The sequence below is a fragment of the Mytilus trossulus genome, chromosome 2, assembly GCF_036588685.1.
Source record: "Mytilus trossulus isolate FHL-02 chromosome 2, PNRI_Mtr1.1.1.hap1, whole genome shotgun sequence".
NCBI lineage: Eukaryota > Metazoa > Mollusca > Bivalvia > Mytilida > Mytilidae > Mytilus > Mytilus trossulus.
The window spans coordinates 62,635,347-62,659,458 of record NC_086374.1 but is presented as its reverse complement, the minus strand read 5'-3'; the positions used below and the strand labels follow the sequence as shown (position 1 = coordinate 62,659,458).

The following is a 24,112-nucleotide window of genomic DNA, read 5'->3' as shown; positions in this document are numbered from 1 at the left end:
TTGTTATCAGTATATATATCTGCAGTTTATTTGGGGATAATATAAAGGTTCTTGTATTTCTCAGGAAATCGTGGTACGGAGTTTAATCAACAAGGATTGAAAATCACATATCTGTTCAACTTGATCAACACCTGATGCATATAGGCATTCTACATAAATTTTAATGATGATATTGTTCAATATTAGCTTATAGGTGTATGATAAATGTGTGATACAGATTTTTCATGTGCATGTAAATTGTTATTGTTTAAAGTTTTAATTTCCGGGTACAGTATAGATCTAGAGTTGTTGGCAAACATGCCAAACAACATTATAAAGGTTTTAGATTAACATCTGAATGAAAGTACTCAAGCAGTTATGCTCAATAGCTTAATCAATGTTTATCATGTTTATGTAAACAGATTACACAAAACACACATATGTAAAACAAGAGATTACAGAATATATTTAATAACAATACATTACACAAACATTTGTGAATTAAGACATCTTAAATGTTTACCTTTTTGTTTTATTTTATAATTAACATAATCTTAAGTTTCAATATAACACATGTAATAATAAAGTAGGTAGGCAATACACATGTGTATTGAAGCTTATAAGTGTTTAACTTCAAGAGGGTCTGGATCATGGATCATGGATCTACAGAATAGAGAATGATATGGAGAAGTTAGGAATAAAGGCTAGGGCAATTCAGATGAGAGAAGAACAAATAAAGATCAGAGAATTATGGAATGTTAATATAGAAAGAATAGAGAAATATGGTCTAAAAAATAAAGAATAAAGAAATGATCAAGTACCCTACACACAGAACTTCCTATAGAAAATAAGGCATGCAGTTTACAATGAATATTTGAATGTGTTCTTTACACATGTTACAAGTTCATACACATCATTGATGAAATTTATATTTGCTTGTGTGTTATGTGAATTTTGAATTCTATCTGACATGTCTACATTGTATATTAGCTGCAAACAATTATTGGTGAATATAGAAAAAATACAATACTCCAATCTTTCAATGCTTAGAAAATAAGGTGTAAAAAAAAATATTGATTTAAAGGTCCATGTATCAAACAAGTAAACAAAACATCAAGATGACGGGTGCCACTAGTGGAGTATTATCTGCTCACACTTCCATTGTGGTTGATGTTGCTCTCTCCCAACTGGTTTCCTATATCATGTATATTTATTATTTTGTTTGTAAATTATTTTTAGCTCAGCTGGGCCAAATTTAATGAGCAATGGAAGTTACTGGCATCACTTGCATTCTTTGTCCATGTACATCATTGTTGTCCTTCATTAATATAAAACACTCCTTTAAAATGGTTTGTCAGAATTAAACAAATTTGCACAGGCACTTGTACAACTTTGTAGTTTTTTGTTGTTGTTGCATTTTCTATATTAAATATTTTGTATGCTTGTATTTTAGTTTGACTTTATATATTCACTTATGATCATGTGATTTTGTGTTGTAGGGTTTGATGAAGAAACTGGACCATGTGATTGGACAGACAGCTTTATTCACTTATGATCATGTGAATTTGTGTTGTAGGGTTTGATGAAAAAACTGGGCCATGTGATTGGACAGATAGCTTTATTCACTTATGATCATGTGATTTTGTGTTGTAGGGTTTGATGAGGAAACTGGACCATGTGATTGGACAGACAGCTTTATTCACTTATGATCATGTGATTTTGTGTTGTAGGGTTTGATGAAGAAACTGGACCATGTGATTGGACAGACAGCTTTATTCACTTATGATCATGTGATTTTGTGTTGTAGGGTTTGATGAAGAAACTGGGCCATGTGATTGGACAGACAGCTTTATTCACTTATGATCATGTGATTTTGTGTTGTAGGGTTTGATGAAGAAACTGGACCATGTGATTGGACACACAACTTTATTCACTTATGATCATGTGATTTTGTGTTGTAGGGTTTGATGAAAAAACTGGGCCATGTGATTGGACAGATAGCTTTATTCACTTATGATCATGTGATTTTGTGTTAACTTGTAGGGTTTGATGAAGAAACTGGACCATGTGATTGGACAGACAGCTTTATTCACTTATGATCATGTGATTTTGTGTTGTAGGGTTTGATGAAATACTTATGATCATGTGATTTTGTGTTGCAGGGTTTGATGAAGAAACTAGACCATGTGATTGGACAGATAGCTTTAGTCACTTATGATCATGTGATTTTGTGTTGTAGGGTTTGATGGAGAAACTGGACCATGTGATTGGACAGACAGCTTTATTCACTTATGATCATTTGATTTTGTGTTGTAGGGTTTGATGAAGAAACTGGACCATGTGACTGGACAGCCACCTTTATTCACTTATGATCATGTGACTTTGTGTTGTAGGGTTTGATAAAGAAACTGGACCATGTGATTGGACAGCCACCTTTATTCACTTATGATCATGTGACTTTGTGTTGTAGGGTTTGATGAAGAAACTGGACCATGTTACTGGACAGACAGCTTTATTCACTTATGATCATGTGATTTTGTGTTTTAGGGTTTGATGAAGAAACTGGACCATGTGACTGGACAGACAGCTTTATTCACTTATGATCATGTGATTTTGTGTTGTAGGGTTTGATGAAGAAACTGGGCCATGTGATTGGACAGATAGCTTTATTCACTTATGATCATGTGATTTTGTGTTGTAGGGTTTGATGAAGAAACTAGACCATGTGATTGGACAGATAGCTTTATTCACTTATGATCATGTGATTTTGTGTTGTAGGGTTTGATGAAGAAACTGGGCCATGTGATTGGACAGACAGCTTTATTCACTTATGATCATGTGATTTTGTGTTTTAGGGTTTGATGAAGAAACTGGACCATGTGACTGGACAGATGAGAGGTTTGCACATGTGATTGATCTCAGACATCAAGCATTAGAGGCTTCAAGAGAGAACTGGTCAGATTACTTATTTGTAAGCAAAATAGATTTTTAGTTTTATTAAATGATGGTAAAATGCTTTTATTAAATGATGGTAGTCCTCTTTTTAAATTGATATTAATGTTTGACTTATATGGATTTAATCAGGGCAATATTCCATCTCTGAAAAAGCGGCCTGTAATAAAAAATTCAAGAGTTACTTGTGAAATTTCTAGAATTAATTTATAGTGTCGTAAACACTGTATAAAGCAACTAATATATTTCCAAGAATTTTCTTGAATAGAAAATAATATAAATACTTTAAAAATAAAACTGACAAAAATAAGTCATTGTGAATTTAAAATCATGGTACACCACTTCCGGTTGTATACAAAAATAGGTCGAAAAAATATTCCCTTGAATTTGACAGTTGTAGGTAATCATGGTAATTAATCCTACATTTTATTGCAGTAAAAGATTTCTGTATCATAAACATATGTCATGGGTATTTCAAAGCACCATTTATTTTTTATTTAGGATTTCTATTGAATATTATGTATTCTTGAGGTTACATGGTGACTAAACCTTGTACAACGATAAAATAAGGGGAGAAATTTGATCAGTTAACTTCCAGTGATGATTATTTTCTTATTTGCAATGAATTGTTATGTGATTTTTTTTCTATAGTACTGGACAGGATTAAACTTTACTCATGCTAAGTATATATTTTTTTGGAAAGTGCAAATTTAACAAAGACTAATAGGGGAAAATCAATGGTGGTATTACACCTTCACAATAAAGAGTTTGCTTACAATGTGTCTTTGTTAAGTCTAACTGTATATTATTCTGTTTGTAGATGTTGGATGCAGATGTTATTTTAGAAAACAAAGAAACCTTGTCCTTGTTAGTTCAGGCAGATAAGTAAGATAAACTTTTAATAACGAAAATTTCACTTATCATTTATCTTTTATCAAAAAGTTAATATTTGATTTATTAGAAAAAATTATTTGGACTTAATGATAGTTTCTTAATCACATAAGTTCGTTGATTTAATTTTTAGTTTGAAACGAAGGTTCCAACTCTTGATTGAAACAGTTCTTGTAAGGCTCTTTTTGAGGTTTCTTTTCAATCTTTTGGTTAGGAATCGCCTTACTACATACATGTCATATTTTCAATTTTAACATTCTTGGATTTTTTTACTCTGAATCCACTATGTCACCTATGGTTAATACTAGTTACAAAGCTGTAAATTGGGCAAGTAATTTTATTACTAATTATATATTAGGGTGGAAGCAACAACAGATAATTTTTCCATTGGTACAACTTGGCCAAGATTTTCTTCCCTTTTGTCACCATGTTGGAGGTCTAAATGTACAAACTCTATCATAATGCAACAAAATTCAAATTTGTATATTGATAGCTAGACTTTAGAAAAAGCTGTTTTTTTCTGAACTATTTTTAATTTTATTTACCTTTACTTATGTTGTTGATTCATCAGACTTGTATGCAGTATGGGCTTTGCTCATTGTTAAAGACCATACCTTTACCTGTTTATTCTAAGTCACCTGGTCTCTTGTTGAGAGTTGTCCCATTGGCAATCATGCCACATCTTCTTTTTGATATTGTATTTATCAAATATTTCAAAAACATTTAAATAAATTAGAAAATTAACCATCATACCCTCAAAAATGGCAGCCAAGGGATATAACTCCAAATCCAAACCTATCTATATTTGAATTAACTAATTATGATATTATTTATTACAGGATAATAGTTGGACCAATGTTAAATGCCAGTTATGGACAAGTATATTCTAACTTTTGGGGAGGAATGACAGATGAGGTAGATTTAGATACAGTCCGACACCTGAGTATTCCATCATCCTGCATTAACTGACACATTCTCATTGTCCCTAAATATGTCTTATCATTGCAGAAAAAAACTGACTATTCCGACACCCTGCTTAATCTGATAATTTTTTCTGGTCCACCAGGTTGCACTGTATAATATATACCGTAAAGATTTCTTTTTATGATATATATGTTTAGGAAAAATATAATAAACAGAGTTTAATTCTTTTTACCCTTGAACATTTTTTCATACTGTTCTTTTATAAAATACCTTTGTTGAACAAAATTCAGTATCATCAACCCTAAAAAAAACACCAGTGTTTATCATGTTTATTACTTTGAGGGTTCCTCAAGGTAATCCTTTTCATCTGAACATATAGTATCCATTAGGTTGTTTATGGCACGTAGTAAGTCATACATGACAGTAATTGATGAAAATGACAAGGAGAATCACATTAACAATTAAGGCTACATCTTAAGTGACTTTCTGTCATTTCAACAGTCTCAATTGTTAAACAGTTCTATGCTAGAGGTTGAAGAATAGGTACCAAATTTTCATACAAAATGCAGTGTTGTAATTTATCATAATTATTTGGTTCTAAATGACAACCAAGATTTATAAAAAAAAAGTTGAAGTTAATATTGAACACAAGAAATTCCAATCAGAACTTGATTATACATATATATGCCATTGCTTTCAGTTCTAGAAAGCTATCTCAAATTTAGTTAATAATGTGAGCAAGCCCTTATATTTAACTAGATAATTATGATATGTTTTTCACACTAAAATGCTGAGTAAGATAGGCAAGAGAAAAATAATCATCAAACTAATCAATATTTTTTCTTTTTAAAAAAAACAAGGATTATAAAGTTCTATTCTTTATTTACTTTAAACAATACAGTTAATCAGTTTAATATGCATAAATATACAGTTAACAAGTTGTATAGCGTTAACATACACATAAATAATAAACATCAGAAATACCAGTTACATATCATACAGTTTATGAGTTCCAGACTACATACAATAAACATAAGTCTTAAATATTATTCCTGCACTTAAACGCATAGAGTAAGTACTTCCCTAAATTACAGACTTTCTTAGTGTTTTCAACAGAAAGCAATTGTTCTAAATTATAAGTTGATGGTCTAGTTCAATAATATTTCTTGATAAACTTTTTACGTATATCATTATAATTTGTACATTGTAAAATAAGATGAAATTCATCCTCTATTACATTTTCATTTATTAATTTGTATATGAAGCCACCAAATTTATCAGTTGATATTTTAACAGCTGATACTGTGCTTATGTTTTCAGGGGTATTACAGGAGAGTACCAGAGTATTTTGAGATTGTAGATAGAAAGACTTTAGGTTGTTTTCCTGTTCCCATGGTACATACAGCTTTATTGATTGACATGCATAGATCTGTGTCACCACAGTTTACATATAAAGCTCATGAAGGATATAAGGGCCCTAAAGATGATATTATTATATTTGCACACTCAGTGAAAAATGCTGGTAAGTAAAACTGAAAGATGCATATGATATCTGTTTTCAAGGTCACATGGCTACAACAGTTACTGTTAAATAATATTAATGTTCCATGCCCATTGAGCTGAAAGTCTAGCTAGTTTGGTTGAGCTTTTTTTTTTATATAAATTTGGCAAAGATATTTGTTCTTCTTAGTAAGAGTTACAATAAAGTAAGCCGTCATGATTTCTGAAACTTCAGATATTTTTTATTTGACATTTAAGTAGTAGTCCACATAAGAGTTTAATTTTGTGAAATTTCTCCAGTATTAAATTAATTATTATATCATCATTCTTTTGCAATATAGGTGACATTGAAAGAGGAAGACATTGTGTTGGAATGTACATCCTTACCAGGACAGATATGTTTGGAGTCCATCTTACAATATATTCTATAAGATATTATATTTTATTATCTCCCTTAGCGTTAGTTTCAAAGTGCATTCTATACAATTCATATCTCTTAAGTCATTTATGAAGAAATGTGTGGATTTCAATATATTTTTTTTATCGAACATGAAATTAAGAAAAAAGACATTTAAAGGCTTTTCCTCCATTAATTTTTGATTGCTTATCTATCGTCCAGTAATGTGTTTTCAGATATATCCATGCACATATTGAATACAGAATATTTTGGAACGGTGATGATACCATTAGACGAACACAATACACTACAAGATGACAGTGATCAGTTTACTTATATCAAATTAGAAGCTAGAGGTGAGACTAAATAGATACTATATAGATATCTTTTTATGTGTATATTGTCTTCATTGGCACATTATTTAGGAGATAACTGTATTGTATTTTAAGCTTGGCCTTCGTAAAACGTAGATTTTACTCTCGCAAATTGAGTTTACCTAGCGACGCGGAGCGGAGATAGGTAAACGGATATTTGCGACAGTAAAATCAAGTTTTACGAAGGCCAAGCTTAAAATACAATACAGTTATCTCCATTCTAATGCCACATATTAAATTAAATTTCATTTAATAAATATTTTGGCTTCAAAATGCCATAAATGAAAAAGTCCGCGAAATTGTTGCATCGTCTTTAGCATCTAAACAATGTGTATACTCTGGATGTCAAACATGAATACTAAAAGTATTTTTACTTTTCGTATGCTTCAGAATGGTTTCAATATAGACAAAAAAAAGATTTTGAGGCTCAAAATGTGACAATCTATATTTATTTTTTGAGAAAATATATACCCCAAAAAAATCGGAATTCAAAATGGTGGCTTTTTTAGTTACAGACTGGTAGAACGTGGAATCTAACCCCTCAAAATATTTGTCAACGTCCAATGAAAATCATCGTTACAAACTTATTGCATTAGAATTGTAGATTTATTATATGTGATAGGGTTTTAGACAGAGTTTTGACTTCGTTAAAGAAGGAAAAAGTGAAATTTTGAGATTACTTTAAAATTGTAAATGAACTAAAAAAATGTACATGACATGATCAAAAATTGCTTTATTTTATTACTAGATGTATTTGTTTAGATCGTCATGCCATAATTTAATAAAACTAATAAATGTCAGTAATATTGGGTCTTGGGTCAAATAGTAAAAATATGACAAAGTTTTGTTAAAAAAAGTCCTTAGTTTTGGAAAGGTGATATATCAGTCATGTCAGTATAAAATTTAAGAAGCTTTTGCAATTTTTTGCCAAGAAAACTTGGCATTAATTTGGCTATGCATTGAAATATCATTCATGGTAACATTCTGAGATGTGTTGAATGACCTGTCAATCGAGAAAAACAATGTGTAACATCATCTGGCATGGTTACCTTTTATTATGATGTCACAGTAGCCGTACAAAGAATGACAATGAAATATTATGCATAATTGAATGTTTACCAGTGAAGATCTGAGATTAAGGATTTACTAAGGTGAACTTTTTAAAATCGAGAATTTATAATAGATGCTACAAGTGGAAAGAGCCCTAGTGAAGGAACAAAATAAGCTAAAATATTGATAGGTTAGGAGTTCCTTTCAATTTTTAACCGGATTTTTGTGACAAAAATGTCTGTTGTTGATTTGGTAATGCTCGGCGGGTGGGCGGGCGGCAATCAAATAATGTCCATGCATTAACTCGTGAACCTTTCAACTAAAGCTTTTAAAATTTTAATGTTGTTACTGACAACTAAATGAAGGTCAAGTTCAATAATGGCGATTTTGACTTTTACCGTTCAGGAGTTATGATTCTTGAAAGATTGAAAAATGGGGTTTCCAGTCGTTTCCATGCATTTACGCATGAACTGTTCATCCAAAGCTTCCCAAATTTTAATATGTTGTTACTGATGACAAAATGGAGGTCAAGTTCAATAATGACGATTTTGACTTTTAACGTTCAGGAGTTATGGTTCTTGAAAGATCGTAAAATGGTGTTTCCATTCACATTGTTGCATTTACTCACTAACCATTCAATCCAAGCTTTTCAAATTTTAATATGTTGATACTGATGACAAAATAGAGGTCAAATTTGATATTGACGATTTTCACTTTCACCAATCATCAGTAATGGTTCTTGTGATATTGCCAGGACACAAATAAATGTTAATAAATCTGGTTTGCTGTCTTTGTGAGAGCCTCTTGTTTTCACATACTATTTGATTACCGTAATACATTTATACATTATTAGGAAATATCAACTCTTTTGTATAAGATTTAGAAACTAAGTAAGTGTGAAATTTACTCAATCCTTAAGCTTGTTGTGCTGCATACCAAAATATGTTGATATTTTTCTGACATTTACCTTATATTGTTTGTATACGCAGCTAAAAATGGCTACAATTATATTTACGAAAAAGTTGAAACAAAAATTAAACTTATTTGCCATCCCTAAACAAACCCAGTTACCATACTGTGAAAAAAAGTAAAGTGCCACAGAATCGACATTGCAAGTAATATCTTTGTGTTACTATATTTGGTAGATAAAGATAACAGGAAGTTCTATAGCTGCATTATTTAAATCAATATTTATCATGAACCTATTTCTTTATGTGTCACAATTTATATAAAATTAGATGCCAACCATGTTGACGAGGTTTTCACAGGAAGAAAGTTTCCAGGTTAGATACACCATGATATATATTAATCACTGTTAATTTACTTTTATAGAATGAATTTATTTCCATGCCATTTAAAATTTCCAAAATCCAAAAAATTCAAAATAACAGTGATTATATACATTGAAAAATTCTGAGTATTTTGAAATAAAGCATAAATGAATTCATAATATTAAATTGTAACACAAGCATGGACATGAAGACAAATTTGAAGTTTTGACCAAAATTCAGCTACACAAATCATTTGATTTGTACCAAAATTTATTATAATTGATAAAATTTTAGATGTACATGTATTTCAAATTCCGCAAAATGGTAATATGAATTCAGCAGATTTATTTTTAATTCATATTCAGAGTTTCCCTGAAAATATGCATTATTATGTTCAATACTTTTAGAGACAATAACCTTACATAATGACATATTAAACGCTTGACACCTACATTTTACACAAATGATTATTATTCTTTTTATTTCGCATGTTTTAATGATTATCCTTTGCTCATTGTGTTGAAGTTTAAAACGTAAGTTGAAGGAGGGATACAATTTAGATCATAATTATAGTTAATAGTTTGATGCTTTGGATTTTCATATAATTTTGCTTGTAATTTATATTACGACGGATACAGGTTTTTAGGTTTCATTTTTAAAAAAAATTTGGGGGGAGGTTTTTGTTTTTTAAACTCAGTCACATTTTCATATGCCTTCTCTAACACGCCTAAAATGTTTTATTTATCAATTAGTGATTGGAAGGATTTTTACATTAAAGAAGACATTTAAAAAAAAAATCACCTTTTTTATACAATTTTCATGATTTTAGGGGATGAAAAGGGGATGCCCACTATACATAACTGCGTACTATACATGGCCTAATATTTTGCATTGAATTTTAAAGGGAAAACTTTTGGGTATTTACATATGAGACATAATTCATTTAGAAAGTGGTTTGTTCACAGGTTTATATAGTTAAGGTGGTACCTAACACTTTAACTAGAATTAATTTGGCTCGTTTAATTTTCTTACAAATTTGACTAAGTATTTACTTTGACCCTTTGACAAAAATATAAAAATTTCTAAAAATTTGAACCAACTGTTTTATTAGAAAAAGTCCACTGGTTATATAGCAGTTTGACAAACACTTATTTTGATCATTGAGAAGCTTAATATTCCCTTATGAACACTACGTCATTAAAACGTTCTGCTGATTTTACAGAGTTATCTCCCTGTAGTGTTAGGTACGACCTTAAATTATTAGCTGAGTTTTCAATGTTTAATGTTTCTTTAAACCAAAATAGATTGGAAATCTTGATATCTGATTTTGCAACAATTTAATTAAGATTCTCATCCCACTGTCTCAATTTTTTATGAGCAAAATTATATGTTTTTATTTTTGTCTCTCCTTTTATTTTGCACTTTCATTGAACCTGTTGTAGTTTTCACAAAAAAATGGAAAAAAAACTCCACAACTACATCCTCACTTTTACCAATCCTTACTCACCCACAAGAGATCAAAACTCACCCACAAAAGATGAAAATAAAAAAAAATATATAATCACCTAGATAACTTCTTTGACATGTGAACCTTTTGAATATTTTTCCACATCTTTTTGACCAGCTTTGAGTTTTTTGTTACTTGTTATTTTTATTTGTTGGATACAGGTTTTTCGTTGGTACAGGTGAACTACAAAATTTCAAATGATCAAAGCATTACAAATTTTCTATCTATATGCAGAGTTTAGAAAAACCATGAAATCAAATATCTACAAGAATGATAGTTTTCCTTAATCCATGAAATTTTATACAAATATATAATGCTTACAAGGGGTATTTGCCAAAAATACAGGTTGAGAGGTACAAATTTCCAGAGCCGTTAGGCGAGGGAAATTTGATTACCTTGAAACCGGTATTTTTGGCAAATACCCCTTGTTAGCATGATATAATTGTTTAATTCCACCGAATGTTCCACCTCAGAAAGTTGATTATAATCAGGTATCATATGATACTTCGACTTGAATATATAATTTTAGTATACACTGCAGCTGTGCTCTTGCGCGGTCAAATTGCATGAACCGTATAATCATTTCTTATCATTTTTTTAATGTACAGTCACTGACTGTATATATATCTCCCTTTTTATGATAATAAGCTGGTTCTCGACTGACTACTACACTTTGTTCATCAGTTTCAGTGAAGCGTAATACAAGTGGATTCCAGTTTTATGTGACTGGTTTCTGTTGAGTTTTATTTATGACGTCATTCACGGAATTTTTACGTCATTCGGTTCAAATACAATAATGATGCTTTTTGTCCTAAATATTTCATCTGGAACCATATATTTAGAATGACCATAAATTTGTCATATTGCAATAGAAATAAATCATTGAGGTATTTTTAGACATGGTATTCCCCATCTGCCATGGTATTTGCTAGGGTATTTCCCATCTGCCATGGTATTTGCTAGCAAATACCCCGGTACATGGAATTCCCTAATGGCAAATACCCCGGCAGAGAAAAGAAAATCTCAATATATAGAAATTGGTGAAAAATACCATGCTTCTCATCCAATCAAAATACAGCATTATTACATAAGGTGGAATTAAATGAAATAACAGTAAACTAATAAAATAACTACCTCTAACTGCATCATACATATACTTTAATTAGTAGTAAATTTTGTAGACTTTTCAAACCTTGGACCATATACTAAATAAAGATATAAGATCTAATGACCTTTAAAGCTATTCAGTATTATATTAATTGTATTTATTTTTGAAAAGGATGGCTAACATTTGACCCTATCCAATGCCCAAATGTGTACTATTATATAGATATAGAAATCTATTTTGTTAGAGAAAATAATAAATGTATTGCAAAATTGTCTTTCATGTAAAGAATGAAAATTACTAACAGCTTGTATCTGTCATATTGTACCTGTATTTATTTTTACAAATAGGTGTTTTGTTTTTACCAAAAAAGTCAGGTTGATGATTGAGAAGAAATTTTTGTGAACTTGAAACCATCTATGAACAATTATCACCACATTAGTTTCCGCTATTTATTGCATTATTTGTCCAATAAAATCTCAATATTCCTATAACATTCTGAAAAATCTGACTCAATATATAAGGAGATGTGGTATGAGTGTCCATTAAGTGCAAGCTTCTGTTTTCATATTAGAGGTAAAAATGGTTTTAAAATACAGAAAAACATCGTTTAAGCTAAACAATTGCTTAGAAAAACTTTCATAAAATGTTCCTTACTATTATACTAATTCAACCTCTCTAAAAATATGCCCCTATTCAAAATTATCAAAATAATTGTGAAGTGGCCTTTTGTTTTATTTGGTTTAACCCCATAAAAAAAACTTTGGAAGCATAATGAGTAAAATTGTTGTGATCATGTTACAAGTACTATTGATGTAAAGCTGTTATAAATTGTAAAGAAATTAGAAAACACATATTTCTATTGTATGTCCGCCATTTGTGTTGATATTTTAACAGTTTCATTTCGGTACATTTTCTGTCTTTATTTGATAAATTTTGTCCCAGTATTTTGTACTCTTCAAATCTGTATTTTATACCATCATTTCAAAATTACCACACCAGAGTATTTAAATTCTTATACCAAATGTTTTATAATTTGATAATAACTGATTAATTTATAAATAATGGTAAATCTTTATTTCCACAAATGTAAAAATAAAAATGTTTTATTACTCAGTCTGGAACAGTTGTTGTGTATTGATAATTGATGCCAAAATTTAAATAGATAAAAAGCATATGTGTCATAATAGCTTCTTGATACATTGTACTATTTTAGTATTCATGAATTTATACTTTGAGAAAGTACCTCCAGGATGAGGATGGATATGTTTTATAAACCAATGTGTATTTCTTGTTTATTGTACCAAATTCAAATAGTGCTTGTAACTGTTTCTAGTACAGCAGGTATGCAAAGACTTTTTAATACCCCCCCTTAATTTGACCATAACCCTCATGCATATTTTCTTGCAGCTTGGACACGATGTCAGAGTTGTCTGATATAGATATTTTTGTGATGTTTTTTGTTTTTGCCAAAATTGTAACAGGATAGGTTTTGCAAACCTTAAAGCTCACATTTTAATTTCAAAAGCATGTGCAGTTTTGTGAATCCATAATATATGGATTCATTTATTTGGTTACCAATTTTCGAGGATTTTGAGGGAACAGGGGAACCAGGAATTTAAGTGTTCATTGATTTACAAATTTAAAGGCTTTGTATGTATCAAACTTTGCCAAAATCATGAAATTAAATGTTTAAGAAAGTGCAAGTTTTCTTCAATCTCCTAAAGTTGTAGCTACGGTATCGTAGCTCTTTAGGTCCTTTTGTTATTTTTTGACTATTTGCGGATCATGGTCCGCAAATAGTCAAAAAATAACAAAAGGACCTAAAGAGCTACAAATTAATACCGCAGCTACTAAAGTTGGTACCCATGAAAATAAATGAATCCACAGTTGAACCATGGTAACAGTAATAAATTGTATCAGCAGGTAGATTTTCACATTATATCTTGTAGGCTTATATAACAGAATTGCTTTATTAGTATTAGTTAATATATTTTCAATATTTCCACATGCCCTTTGAAAACTGGAGACCTCAATTCCACGGGGCTAAGACATTTTGATTTACACATTTACTCATTGGTTTCATAAAAGACTAATTTATATAATAAAATACAAGTAAGTTTATTTGCATAAATTGTGTTTCATATAAAAACTAATAAGCAGTTCGAACTTAGTTTAGCTTTCATCTTTTAATATTTTTAAAGTTACAGGCGCTAATTTTAACGAATATTAAATTTATTTTAACAGTTGATAGACCAGGTTTAATAAAGACCCCACATGTGTTTATTGAGTATCCTGAACCAGATAAACTAGGGTTTGATCAGGTATGGTATGATTAATAAGTTTATTAGGAATTACTTGTGACTGATCATTGGTATTGTATATGAAGTTGCATTACTATCAGTACACATCAGTTTGATAACTATTTTAACAATGTCTAAGGCTCCTTATGTGATGGTCCAGTGACTTTGCTCCCTATGTGATGGTCCAGTGACTTTGCTCCCAATGTGATGGTCCAGTGACTTTGCTCCCTATGTGATGGTCCAGTGACTTTGCTCCCTATGTGATGGTCCAGTGACTTTGCTCCCTATGTGATGGTCCAGTGACTTTGCTCCCTATGTGATGGTCCAGTGACTTTCATTCAGTCAAGTAAATTTGATATGAACTACTTGCAATAAACAATATTTTCTATAAAATTAAGTTACTTTGTTGTCTGTAAAACCATTTCGAGGCCCTTCCATCAACTTTAAATTAATAAGTAATGTTGCTGTCCATTCAATTGTCTTCCTGAATTTTATGCCAATAGGAGAGACATTTTTCAGTGTCAACAGTTTATTGTAATAATAAATGCTAAATAAGTTGATTTTTTTAATATGTTTTAAATACCAAAGTTATTATTCTAGGTGTATATGATTAACCTTTTAAGACGACCAGAGAGAAGACAGAGAATGTTAGATGCCTTTAAAGAATTAGGAATTCAAGCTAAAATAATTGATGCTGTAGATGGAAAGTAGGTGTCAAAAATTATCAAAGAGATATTTGTTGTCATCTGTCAAGTTTTAGATTAGTTTGATTTCCAAAGTTGCCTGTCATACAACGCAGTTGTCAGTCAAAAGTATATCACCTTCTTGAAATTCCCCTACTATTGCAAATGAAATCCTCTTTTAATAAAAAAAAAAAATAAAATACTGAAAGATATTGAAGGATTATTTTTTTTCGATGACAAAAATGTTTGAAGTTTAAAAAAAAAAATATATAATAATTATATTTATGATTTACATTTTAAAGAAATCACTGTTGAAGACAAATAAGAATTTCTACACACATAAATCATATGGCTTTACAGGAAAAAATAAACTTAATTTTAATATTTGAATATAAGTAATAATTTCGCAGTAATGATAATAACCATAAAAAAATACACATCTGAGTTGGACAAAGTTTTTGTATAAAATAAAAGGGGAATTTGGGATAGGTGAATCACTTTTGACCTTTAAGACTGTATATATCATTGATTTCTTGTTTTTTCAGAGGTGATTTCACAGTTCATTTGTTAGTTACAAAAAAGAAAGAAAAGCATGCACTCATTTTATATTCACATCATATACATTATTCATCATTCATATTAAATGCAAACAATTAATTGCACACAACTATAATATTTATAGACATTTTACTGATCAGACTATTTTTTTTATGTGCCTACACCTATATATTGCACACTGCCTGCCAGTAAATGTATTCAGACTTTGTATATTTATATAGCATCCAAGCTTAAAGTACAGCATTATATTATTTATTACATTTTATATTCTTTTTGAAATATATGGTGACTGGTGAAATAAAATTTTGTTTGCTTATTTTATATTTCATTTTTTCTAACATATATATTATGATATTTAAAACTTGAAAAAGATTTGTAGTTTCAGGAAAAGCAAACAATAAATTATTATCTGTTCTCTAACTTTAGTTTAAATTTGCCTCAACCAAACTTTATGAAACTTATTCATAATGCTTATAATCCACAAAACAGAGATCAAGTTAGAATTTGGGTGACCTCACTTTTACCTTTATAGAGTTATGCCCCTTTAAAAAATATTAAAAAATACTGAATTTTTTGTTTACATTCACTTACTTTAATTTGCCTTGACCAAATGTAATGCAACTTATCATAATGCTTATGATCATAAAACTGACAGAATCATGTTTGAATTTGGGCGGTGTCACTTATACCATTCTAGAGTAATGTCCCTTATCAATGCACTGACAGCATCATTTGTGTCCCTTAGATAATTCTCCATTTATTTTCAACACATTTTTTCTTTCCTAAGCCTTTTTTCTTCAACTGATTGCTGCTGTTTAGATGCATGCACTTTATTCAGAATTTATTTCAGATAACTACTGTTTATGATGTCAATATATTTCCCAATCCACTATAAATAAATATGTTTCAACTAATATATCAACAAAGTACACTGGAGACAAATTATTCATTGGATACCAAATTTTGTTGATTTCATGGGTTTATGTGAATGACGAAATCAAATTTTTAATGAATGTCAAATTTTCTAAAGGCTTTTATGAAGACTTCGTCAAAATCATGAAATTAAATGTCCATGAAGTTTTCCTTCATCCACTAAAATTGGTACCCATGAAAATAAATGAATCGACAGTATTACACAATGAGTAAATGTCTGTTCAATGTAAAATGTAAACTGTATGCAAATCTTTTTTTAAGATGGAATAGATTTTTATTAAAATATTTGTGTAAAAATTGTACCAATACAGTATCAGGTTAACTTAGTTATGCAGAATATTTAATGAGTATGCATTTATCTTCTCTGACATTGCATGAATATATCAGTTAATGGATTATTTTTGGCTGACATTTTGAGTTACAAATTTGTTAAATTCTACTAAAGGACAACCTATATAAATTTCTTTTTACACTAGCATTTATATTAGTGCCATACAAAACTAGCATTGTCAAACCATCAACATTATATTTTATGATTTTTTTTATCGTTCCCATTCTAAATATACGTAGTCTTTTTAATCACAAAATGCTCAGGTCCAGAGTGGAATATGATTCTGGTAGCTATAGGATAGATTGATTATTTTTATTTGCATTTAATTAAATATGAAAAATCAACAGTTACCATTAAATTGTTCTGGATATAACAATTGTTTCTGTCTCAAAGCAATAACAACACACACACACATAAACATATGTAATTAAACTACCATTATGACAACGTATTCAACACTGCATGCAACATCTTTATGTACATGTATTGACATTTTAAAAACAGGATAACATTTATTTATCTAGCCAGGATCTAGATATTAGACTAATTATACTTATAACCTTACCCCATAAACATGATAAACTATAAACAATTCATTGGGTGCTGCAATACAATTAAAATATTTCCTAGAATCTTTTTGAATTGTAACTTTTATATTTGTAGACAATTAAATGACACATATTTGGACCAGCTTGGAATTGAAATGCTACCAGGATTCCTAGATCCTTATGGCAAAAGGTAAGTAGTATGACAAGGACCATTCATATGAGAACACACATTGTGTTTGGTATCATTGAGTGTCTGTAAAAACCCTTGACTTAAATTCACTTTTGAAGATAATTGGTATAAAAAAAGGTAAACTACAAGCAAAAACATTTTGAATACAAAAAAAAAATACAAGAAAATTGAATCTATATATGGTGTGAATATATTTACTATATTTACTATCATCTTGCTTAATAAGCAAAGTTAATTTCATGTTACAGTACGTTATAACATGACATGTTTGTTTTTAGAAGAAATCATTATTTTGATTGTATAAGAACACTTGCACGTCTTACTACAATTAACATGCAATCACCTTTTTTTTACAGACCATTAACAATGGGTGAAATTGGATGTTTTCTGAGTCATTATTTTATATGGAAAGATGTAAGTATGAAGAACTTATACATAAGGTCTGAAAGTATTCATCCCCTGCCTACAATAGTACTGATAGAAAAAAATGTTTGTTTTTTGTATCAGTCCTAAAATGTCCTATAGATACATATTCTTGTTTCTCTTTAAAGTGGGGGTTATATAGCAATGCCTTTTTCTATAAGTTTGTTCCTCAATTATATTTGTGGCTTTTATTTCAACAACTGCTCAACTAAAAACTTCTTATTGGTCAACATCATGACTAATTAAACTTTATTCATTGAAAAGAGACGGGTGTATCATGCTCTTATTGCACAGCTCTTTATTATATATGTAGGACTCAAATCAATGGCGGGTTCCAAATCTATGACAGGTTCCAAATCTATGGTAGATTCCTAATCTATGGCAAATGTGACGTTACAAACGCCAAACAACTCAAATCTATGTCAGATTTTTGTTTTCTCCTAATCTATGGCAGATCTTTAAATTGCGTCACAATGGAATAATGCAATATTACATTGTTCCTGCCACAAAAGATTGCAGAGCTTATAGATTAGAACACAATTCCAGATTAAGGTATTATCCTAGACAACAATTTGCGGATTGTTGAAGGGAAGCTGTGACCTATAATTTGGAAGAGGGACAAAATGTGCTGTACCTGCCGAAACCCGCTATAAACAAGCTAGGGCACCACTTTTTTCAGTACTGGATTATTACAAAAGGAGTTATAGTAAACATTTTACTATCTGCTGCTGGCAAAGTTTTTTAAGTGAAAGAAAAAATTAACGGAGGATACCTATTTTATTTAAATTTCAACAAATAAAAAAGATGTATTAACGATGAATTAAATATTATTTGAAAATTCAAACTGTTCATTTTTATTTTTTTATTTATCTTTTGTTAAGGGACTTAAGCTTCACATTCACGATTTTTACTACCGTCCTTGACAGGACCATTCCCGATTAAAATTTATTAAAAGTCTGATCAAGATCCTGTGAATCGTGGATGGAAATTCAAGTTTAAATTAAAATTTGTAAAAAAAATAATTTGATCACGACCACAATCAGATAGTGTTCAGGAAGCGTTATTTTTATTTATTTCCGTTCTCAATCCGCTTCTAATCCGATTTGTATTTTTCGCCAGGTAAAATTCGACCGAGTCTGTCACGACTGCGTCCCGACTCTACCAAATGTAATCCAACAGATATCAGACAGTGAACCGAAGCTGACGGAAGTTATCCGTTCGAAAACTGTCGGCATATTCGGGATGATCAGGTACTGTCGGAACGTAATCCTATCACGGTCCGCTCTATCGCATTTCAAACGGCTTTGTCTGGTCTCAGTCATATTGTATTCTGTTATCGTCGGTACTCTGACGTGGGTATCATTGACGAAATTCGTATTAATAACGGGACTGTTTCGGAACGGTTTCGGCAAAAAACGGTTCGCAATCGTCAAGATCTGGATGCAATCTGGACTCAATCAGCAGAAAAACATCAATGAAAAATTACTCCAGATCATTCCCGTTTCACAAGACACCGTCCAGAATACACAAGACATTGTTCAGAATTCGATACGATACAGCAGAATCTGTCAAGACATAGCCACGATTGTAATCCGACTAGACAAAATCGGCTGAGGTGACTCAAATGTTACGGGACGCACCTAACTGTCGGGATGCTTTGCTGAACTATTGGGACCCTTCCCGACCCGTAGGAATCTGTTACGAACTAAAACGACTGCGTTCAGACAATGATAGGACATATCAGATAATTGAGGATACTAATCTGACTTTTTCACATTTCGTGTCGTATCGCTGTCTGATCTCAAACGGGAGCATTAATCGGCAATGTGTGAACCCCGCATTACTAGTTGGTTTAAGGATGAGTTAATATAGGTACCATGATTATTTATTTTATTTTTTTACGGGGCACAGCATTTCAATCCTGAAGTCTGTATTGAGGAATTCATCATTTACAAAACATTTTGGTTACCATTGCGATTTGGTTGACCATTATTTCACAAATGTTTATAGACATTGATCATATATACATGTTCTACATTGTTTTCCATTTTTCCATTTGGTCAAAATTTGCCATAGATTTGGAAACAACAAAAATCCGCCATAGATTAGGAAATTACAAAACTTGCCATAGATTATCATTGTAAAAAATCTGCCATAGATTTGAGATGGCATGACGTCACATTTGCCATAGATTAGAAATCTGCCACAGATTTGGAACCCACCATAGATTGTGAACCCACCATAGATTTGAGTCCTACATATATGTTATACATAGAATATTGTTTGCCTATGAAAGCCCTGTATTCAATACCAATTTCTATAGTATATTTATGATGTTTTTACAGATAGAGGCTCAAGGCTATGAGAATGTGATTATATTTGAAGATGATGTTAGATTTGAACCATACTTTAAAACAAAGTTGAAAAGAATGATGGCTGATGTAGAGAGGACTGTTCCTAATTGGGATTTAATGTAAGTGTTATTGCGAAGCCTATCATAGTTTTCCACAGATTCACCTGCAAGTTACCTGTCGATTTAAACTTTTGTAAGTTCTATTGTCCCATTAAACGAATACAACAGGTATTGTTCTCTGTATAGTTTATTCACTGGGACCTTTAAATTTCTTTTAGGAGAAATCTATCACTCATTGATTAATTTACCTGAGCAAAAAATTGAACTGTCAATGATGGAAATACATGTACAAATAAGTAATTATAAAACTGCATGTGATGTTGTATTTATTCAATCAATAACACATTTTCAATTTGTTTGATATAAACACTGATTTAAAAATTAAAAGTTGATTTCTGATCAAATTTCAACATTTTACCTATTGAAATTTGCTATTTTTTAGTCTGTTCACAAATAATAACTTAAAATGATAATGTTAAAATAAAGGTCTTAATAAATATATTCTTTATAACTGAAGAACCATGAAAATCATGCAGATTCTTTGAAATATAAATGCATGCAGTACTTAAAGAAAAATCAGAAATAAACTTTTTATAATTAAATCAGTGCTTATATTGAACAGATTGAATATATATTATTGATATTGAATAAATACTGTATAACATGCAGTTTATGTGAGTTTATACATGTATTTCAATCAACAAAGAAGATATTTTTTTGGTCAGGCAAATTAATCAATGAGTGATAGATTTCTCCTAGAAGAAATTTAAATGTCCAAGTGAATAAACTACACAGAGAACAATAGCTATTGTATTGATTCAATGGGACAGGTAAACTTGCAAAAGTTTAAATACCTTGGTAAAGAGCAGACGACTCTGTGGAAAACTTTCATTTGGTTCGCTATAAAACAGAATACTGCTGATTCAGGAATGGCTTCAATAGCTTCATTTATACTGAGAGGACAGCATCATTGTGTATGGCCATTTTGTTTATTGTCAATCAAGATTATTTCTGTTTCATGCTCATTTCATTTAAAAACACCTGAATTAAAACAAATTAAAAATGTACAAATACAGTAGCTCTTCCAGCAACAGATTGCTTTATTCTTGAAACTGCAATAATCACATGCATAATTGACGACTTTCGATGGTTTCTAGTGTAAAATGATGTTAAAGTAGAATGGTTCGTCTAGTGTATATTGAAATGTCTAGTGTAAAATTATATGTGTAGAGTAAATTGATATTCTAGTATAAATTGAAATGTTTAGTATAAAATTATAAGTTTGATATTTTAATAGATATGTGCAGTGTAAAATGTATGTCTAGTATAAATTGATAAATGTCTAGTGTAAAATGAAATGTGTAGCATAAACTGATAAGTGTAGTGTAAAATGATGTGTCTTGTAGAAATTGATATATGTCTAGAGTAAAATGTTATATTTACTATTATGATAGATACGTGGGACGTAAGAGACTTTACCATAAACAGGAGCAATATGTAGAAGGAACAACTTCACTGGTATGGCCTAGTTACTCATACTGGACACTAAGTTATATCATTTCTGATAGAGGAGTTAAAAAATTACTTAAACAGAATCCTTTGACCAAGATGGTACCAGTTGATGAGTTTTTACCCATCATGTTTGATAAACACCCAACGTATGTATATTAAGTACAAGATTTATATAAATGTTATATATTTGATATATCAACATTAAAAGAATTAAGGTGGTACCTAACACTACAAGGAGATAACTCTGTAATATCAGCTAAATGTTTTAATTATGTTGCATTGTAAAGGCAACGTAAAGCTTCTCAATGAGCAAAATTAGTGTTTGTCAAACTGCTATATAACTAGTGTAATTTTTTGGATAAAACACTTGGTTCAAATTTTTTTTAATTTTTTATATTTTGTAAAAGGGTCAAAGTAAATACTTTGTCAAAATTTTATGAAAATTAAACAAGCCAAATTAATTTTAGGGAAAGTTTTGGGTACCACCTTAACTACATCAAAAAAAGTTTTGTAATGAATGGACCATTTATTGTTGTTTGAGTTAGCGTTTGTTTCTGTAAAATATAGTTGGTTAATTTCAAATAAGGACTTTAAGGGGCTTAATTTTATAAGACATCCTATGTGCGATTCTAAATTTAGAAAATTGAAAAAAAGTATTTATAGGTTCAGAGTTTATACATGAAAACAAATATTGAAAATTGAAAATAATTTTCATATTAAAAAATATATATCAGTATGGTGTTTTAAGCATATATTTGTATTTTAAATTTTACTCTACAAATGAAAACACCATATAAACATAACTGAATTAGATTCATTCCTTTTTCAGAACTGAATGGAAAGACAATTTTTCACCGAGAGATTTGGTTGGTTTGTCATCTGACCCACTTTTAGCACACCCGACACATTATACAGGAGAACCAAACTATTTCTCCGACACTGAAGAGTCTGTTGTTATACAAGCTGATAATGCAGAAAATAACAAAATGGGTGATGTTCAATTTAAAGTACCGGCAAATGAGGCTACGACGGAGCAAAGTTCGAAAGATGAATTATGATTTATGTACCATTGTAGTTCCTGTTTACTTTACCTCTGCAATATTTAGATATTTAGTGCCATATTAAGACCATTTTGTAATTAGACTTACTTAAAATTGTACTTCAAATTGTCATAGCGCCATAAGTAGTAAAAGTCCCATATTTTTCTAGCAGCATTAGCAAGTGCCATTTGCATGACATGACAATGAAATATTACAAATCTGTAGTTAAGTGCAATACAGTTGTAGATATATTATATTTTTGATATAGACAATTGAATATTACAAACAGCTTTTTAAAATTTTAAGTTGAAGTCCAAAACAATTTTAGCTATCCAATATTTACTAATTTTAAACATTTACAAATATGTATATAGGGTATAACTTTGACCTTTCCATTGGAACAAGTTTTGATATTTTACACAATTGACCAATGAGGAAGGTTAGGTATGACTTTTGAAGCATTAGCTTAACCCTTTGAACATAGATTTGACCTTTAGTTATCATGAAAAAATGGAATTACTAATTTTAAACATATACAAATATTTATATAGGGTATAACTTTTGCTCAGTCTGATTTAGTCTCCAGTGGAACAAGTTTTGCTTTTTACACAATAGACCAAGGAGACAGATTAAGTTTGACTTTTGAAAATTTGATTTTAACCATTTAAATATAAATCTGACCTTTTATTACCATGAAAAGATGGATGATAATGTACCAATTTGCTTTTTTAAAATGTTTCATATCTTTTAACATTTTTACCAAAACATATAGTTTACCGTTCACGTGCCCCTTTATTATCTGAAAGATTGAGAGTAAACAGTTTTATAGATTATTTTTTTTTAAAGAAGTTTGATATATTTTAAAATATTTGACATTTATAGTTAATACATATTGTTTTCTGAACAATAATAACTGTCTCTTTTATAGTCTTAAACTTGCATATCACAACATCATTAGCTCTTTTTAAGTAAGGTCCACCTTGACATCTAAATTGTTCTAAAATTATAACCATAAACATGTAGAATTCAGGTATGTGGACTTCATGGGAAGATGCAGGGAGTTGGCATTAAGAATAAGGCCACCACCCCTTTGATTGGAACATACATATTTTTTTCAGTTTGCAATTGTCAAAAAAAAAATTGATTGGCTCTGCTTCTCTATTTATATTCTTTTTTTCTGGAATAACACACCCTTTCAAAAATCCCATATCTGCTGCTTAACTTTGTT

At 30.3% G+C, this 24,112-nt stretch overlaps 1 protein-coding gene across 2 annotated transcripts in view; it reads left to right on the top strand.

Annotated features, from left to right (window-relative positions):
- The window catches only part of LOC134707737 (procollagen galactosyltransferase 1-like), a 29,295-nt gene extending 5,183 nt beyond the window's left edge, over positions 1 to 24,112 (top strand). Inside the window, exons 3-15 of one of the 2 annotated variants that reach the window (XM_063567755.1) lie at positions 2,835 to 2,950; positions 3,752 to 3,816; positions 4,662 to 4,737; positions 6,067 to 6,268; positions 6,880 to 6,999; positions 9,306 to 9,350; positions 14,198 to 14,274; positions 14,854 to 14,960; positions 17,422 to 17,496; positions 17,853 to 17,910; positions 20,265 to 20,392; positions 21,787 to 21,990; positions 22,674 to 24,112. In XM_063567755.1, the coding sequence (XP_063423825.1) occupies positions 2,835 to 2,950; positions 3,752 to 3,816; positions 4,662 to 4,737; positions 6,067 to 6,268; positions 6,880 to 6,999; positions 9,306 to 9,350; positions 14,198 to 14,274; positions 14,854 to 14,960; positions 17,422 to 17,496; positions 17,853 to 17,910; positions 20,265 to 20,392; positions 21,787 to 21,990; positions 22,674 to 22,902 (1,502 nt within the window). In that variant the 3' untranslated portion in view covers positions 22,903 to 24,112. The remainder of the gene's footprint in view (positions 1 to 2,834; positions 2,951 to 3,751; positions 3,817 to 4,661; positions 4,738 to 6,066; positions 6,269 to 6,879; positions 7,000 to 9,305; positions 9,351 to 14,197; positions 14,275 to 14,853; positions 14,961 to 17,421; positions 17,497 to 17,852; positions 17,911 to 20,264; positions 20,393 to 21,786; positions 21,991 to 22,673) is intronic. The other variant, XM_063567756.1, reaches the window with a different exon arrangement.